General features: G+C 48.8%; 1 protein-coding gene; it reads left to right on the top strand.

The window, feature by feature from the left end:
* Positions 1-2192: 2192 nt before the first annotated feature.
* Positions 2193-3432, top strand: GSTUM_00003269001 (uncharacterized protein; the record flags this gene model as incomplete). XM_002836899.2 has 1 exon in its annotated part: positions 2193-3432. Exon 1 carries the CDS (start codon positions 3130-3132, stop codon positions 3430-3432), a length of 303 nt encoding a protein of 100 aa, XP_002836945.1. The 5' UTR covers positions 2193-3129.
* Positions 3433-5112: the final 1680 nt, after the last annotated feature.

Raw genomic sequence — 5112 nt, 5'->3', positions numbered from 1 at the left:
AGGAGCCGTTGATGTTCCGGGCCGACCGTGGTGGATTGACGGTCTATACTGTGTTGTACTGTACTCGTGCGTACGGGTAGCATCACCGCTCAGGTTGGTGGTTGACTGTGCCGGTGTCGTGCATCCTCTGTAACCGAAAAAACGTAATACTGTATATACTCTTGTAGTTCAAAGAAAATCCCAGAAGGTAGAGTAGGTATCAGAAACACGGTGGGCTGAACGCAACGCAAGATGGTAAGCTTTGAGATGAAACCTAGCAAAGTGAGATATCTTCTCCGGCTTGCTCTAGAGCGAGCTGAACAATTGCCCGTACGCACAGTATTATGGTGCGCAAACACATCATGATCTCTCCGGGGCTCCTCTTTCTTCTCTCTGAACTGGAGCCACCTAAGGGCTTGAGGCAGCCTTGGGGCCCGTCGCACAGTGTTGAAACAACAAAGTTTATCCAAGCCCCTTGCTTGACCAAGATTGTTCCCCGCTTCTTCTTCTGGAGCAAGTTCTTAATTTAGTACTAATTTCGTTGAGAATCCTTTCGCAACCACGATGATCAAACGGGACCCTGGACAGTGACACCGCCCCCCACCCTCGAATTTAACAGTCGTCTGCTTCGGAACTGGGGAATTCTCTAAGCAATGTGTTATTGAATGAACCCTCAAATTCACTATCCTGATAGGTCTCCCCTTAAGGTGTCCGGTTCTGGACAGCTTTTACCGTATGGTACGTTTAGCCTTTGTGCTCTGCCTGTGGGCTACCTCGGTGCCGCTCACTGCCGTCAGAAATGTAATAATATGAGACAAGACTTGGGGCGATTGCGTGTTGGTATTGTCCGAGTAAGACAAGCCAGCATCCCGGTAATCTCGACCTCTTTACGGACGAGCACTTCAACCACCGCCCCAAGGCTTCCTTCCAGAACGTTAATATTCCTTGTGCTTGTGCCCAACGGTGCTCAGCTTCCAAAATCTGCCCCAATCCCCACAAATCCAACAGCGAACGGGCCCCTAATAACAAAATTTTGGGGAGAACTCTTTATCCCCTAATCCGTCACTTTTTCCAAGAAATCAGCGGAACAAGGTCTCAGTCCGAAACGCCAGTGGCCCCAGTAATTTATACCAATTAAGGAAGGGTGCATTCCAGATGTCGATATTCTCATAAAAAAAACTCTTTGGACGGACCTAGGATCCACCCTTTTTAATTCTACTCGAGTACCGTACAAGGCACAGGGGGTTTCGTATGAGTACTATTACAATACAGGGACTATTTTGCGGGTTAACCCAAATTAACTGTTTGGTAACTTTCTGGGGGGTACTGTGCTACTCGAGTAGTATGAGCTCCGTTTCCTAATATAGCGAATATTAGTTGAGAGCGGTATGAGGAGCATTTTGGGACTAGTTAACACACACAGATTTATGGCAAGGCAGTTCTTTCTCTTGTGTGTTAGGCGAAGAGAGTGAGGCTTGGCTTTTTGGTGTCCGACCCTCCCTCCGGCCTCCAAGTAGGACACGACCAAATTCGGCGGGCGAATTATGGATGCCAAGGTAAATACTCTTATCATACTTCATTTCTTTTTTGCAGAGAAAAGTGGATTCGTCAAAGCAGGGTAACAAAAAAATACCTTGTTATGATACTGCACTTCCTGGCGTTGAAAATTTCCTGCCGTCTTGATCAGTTTCCGAGACATCAATGACGAGGGGAGTTTGACCCTCTACCCTAATATCTATCGGTGATTAGGCTAATATTGGTTACGGTCCGGATTGTACACATCTACGAAATCTCGGTTGTCGACAAAAGCTACTAACTAGTATGATATCAACCTCTATCCCGAGCACCAACATGGTCAGCAGGAAATCTTAATGCTATACCGGTCCAGGAGATGTTTGGAGAGGGGGGGAGTAAAAAACAAGTAAGGACAATAATAGATGGCGCACAGTTCGAGAACAAGGGTTCCTATAAGAAATACAGCGTAGGGCCGAGGATCCCACACGACATAAGTTATCTACAACCAAGGCAAGGTTGTTGTGGGGGCTGCTGCAGGCCTGCGTGAGTGCAGAGCTGAACCCTGGTATAATACTACACTCGAGTACGGTAGGTACGACATCACCGGTACCTCATTCATACCCTTCTATGATACCATGAAGTTCTGTCCGGCATATGCGGTAAGTTGCCTGCACCCCTCGAGCGATTCCCGCTAATCACCGGATCGCCTTTGCTTCTCAAGAGTCCCGCTTGTCATAAATGACCAGGCCGATTAATCTATCCGAATGGGGAACGCACTCCCTTGCACCGTGCCGATACGCCTTTCCAAAGTCTAATTTGGGTCTGCAAATGCCACTGGATAATCGAAGGCAGGGTCAGAGGCTACGAGTACTTCTTGTGCAGGGCTACCCTGTCTCGGGGGCGGCGATGGTCCCCATTCGTTACAGCGGGCGATGGCAGGTGGGGGTGCGATAATTGTTTCGCAACTACTGATAAATATCTGTGGCTACTGGTTGGCAATTGCCCTGTTCTGTAACGCTATGATGCTTCAACCATACTGCACTTACCTTAGTGACACTCATCCAGACAGATAGAGCGGCATAACTCTGATTTTTCGTGGGGCAATATTGCAAATGTACTTGTACTGTATAGTACATCCTCGGTCGATGGCTTTTGATTAGAAAAAGCCCTTTCTTGCGAGACCCCGCTGCTGCGATGCGGTGGAACCCATGCGGTCTGTACCATACTGTACCAGTACTTGGAAGGCTTGCTGCGGGGGAGCTGCGACGCCGGGGTATTGAGTCAGTTGCAATTAAAACTTACACTAAAATGGGATGTCTGAGCGCACCTTGGTACCGGGCTCTTCTCACTCTCCTCAAATTGATCCGCGCACATCCTCAAGCATCTGTACAATTACCCCGGCAGCAAGACTGGGGGCTTTACTCGAATTCAACAAAGCGCCTTGCCCTTTTCACGGCCTTGTTGGCAGGGGCGGGTAGATGGTCAAGGACCCGGTCTCGGGGATGCGGTGTTGGCATATCGGGTCGAGCATAGGTTACGACCTAACTTGCTATGTGTGTTTTGGTGCGACCATGAAATGTGCTCCTATGAAGACCGTTCCACAACAGCCTCGTACGAGTACTGTACCGTACTAGCATGCAGGGTGGAATCCTCTACTGTACGATAACCGGGTTGTGGCATCCAACTCCAGCCGCTGTTGTATTTGCCCTACTTGCTCCCAGGGGATTGCCCATTCCGAAAAGTGGATGGGTGGTGGTACAGAGCCCTGGTCTCAGGGGGGGGGGCAACCCGGGAATGGTCATTTTGTGGGGGGGAAGCTCCATGTTTCTTTCCCATTCCTCTCCGCAGTGTGCACCCCCGTTGAATTTTTTTTCTTTTTTTTCCGCTCTGGAGACCCAAGATTTGCATCTTCTGAATCCTTTCATCCGGGACCTATAACCCGTTCATACAGGGGGGTGAAAAGATGGTACTCGTACACCGATAGACCCCACGAGGAGGGCAATCAATCGAGCGGGCTAGCTTCTGCTAATGACGGGGAATGCCTTTAAATTGTCATAATGGACTAGGGAATTTAGCACCTATATATAGACGAATAATACCGTTGAAAGCAGCAAAGAAGCAATAAATAATTCCAACCAGTCCTCTTAATTTCGCTATTTTTTCTGTATTTTTAGCTCAATTATTGAGGTATCAGATGAAATGGCTGTCTGAGTTGGGATATTATTTGGCCGATCGGGAATCTTACTGGCTTATGTCTCAGGTCCTAACTGTTTTTACTCGATTATCGCTCTTGGCATATCTGCGCTTGCAAAATGTAAGACAAGTGAAAGCGAACGATCGTTCTCTCGGTGAGCAAAGACTACTTGTACTGAAAAGCATTTGCGAAATTTTAAGAATTAAAATAATTACGCCTTGCGCGACGTTGGTTTTTTCTTCTTCTTCTTTCTTTCTCTCTTCAAAAAGTGCATTTTTTTTTTTTTTGACTTTTTTGATTCTGTAACTGCCCAAAGAGCATAGAAGAAAAAAAAACCTGTTTTCAACGGTGGAGGTGCCTTGGTGCGGATTAAGTCAAAGTTGGTATCGTATCGGTGGCAGGCGGTGGCATTCTACCGGCTGATCCGTGCCGCTGGTAGGATTTTGGCGGTTTTCCTCACGGACACTACCTCCAAGCCCACTGTAATGGTTATACCGCTGCAAGGCAGTTATACGGAGTGCATGATTCCTCGAATTGCCGGAAAGTCGATTGGGATGAGGCAATTTCATTGGTACGCGACGACGCCGTTCGCGGGGCTCTATCACTGTTCGTCTTGGGAAAGAAAAATCACGCAGGGAGGGAGCCTTGTTGAAGAAGAAAAATGGTGGTCATTGAGATTTCGGAGACCTCTGTGCTGAGCTTCGTGAGGCGATCGAGCAAGGTAGTCCCCCCCCTCCCCTACACTCGCGGCGGAGAGGTTCGGCTTCTCTGTACTAGTACGTAAAAAGTACGGCACGGCACGTGGTAAAGGGGGGCCTTAAGGCCCGGCTGACAAATGGGATGGATTTCATTCAAATCCGCATTCCTTGGAAACTTGATTGTACTGGTATGGTACAGTCATCATTTTCGGCCAACGGGCTGTTTCGCCCTCTTCGGGGGGAGGGATGGTCTACCGGTAGCATCCGATGCACGACCGCGCTGTATGATAACATGATTCATCCTCATCCATGCCAGAATCCTGAAACGAGTCCGAGCGGGTTTTCCTGTCCCTTCCGGCCGAGGTAGCGGCCCAGCCGAGTGACGCAGAATGATTTGGGGTGGATCATCAATCGCGGGATTGGACACATGACTTACTGCGATGCTACTCTTTGCGTGGCATTGAAACTTTTATTTTTGTGCCTCTCGTAGTGGAGGAACAGGTAAAATCTCAGGCGGAAGGATGTTGACTCGATTTTCCCTTTTCCTGCATATGAATTTGAAACCCCTCCCCCCCTTTTTCAACAACCCCCTTTCAGCTCGACGATTCGCTGCTCCGGTTGTCGCTGGATGGCCGTTCCCGCCGCACTCGTTTAGGTCCAGCTTCTCGGCTATGTATGACATGCAGCCAGCGCATCCAGTGCTTAAGCGAGGAATGCCTCGACGAG

This window comes from Tuber melanosporum (genome assembly GCF_000151645.1).
Source record: "Tuber melanosporum whole genome shotgun sequence assembly, scaffold_166, strain Mel28".
Taxonomy (NCBI): Eukaryota; Fungi; Ascomycota; class Pezizomycetes; order Pezizales; family Tuberaceae; genus Tuber; species Tuber melanosporum.
The sequence above is the reverse complement of the archived record's forward strand: the minus strand, read 5'-3'. Positions and strand labels throughout refer to the sequence as shown.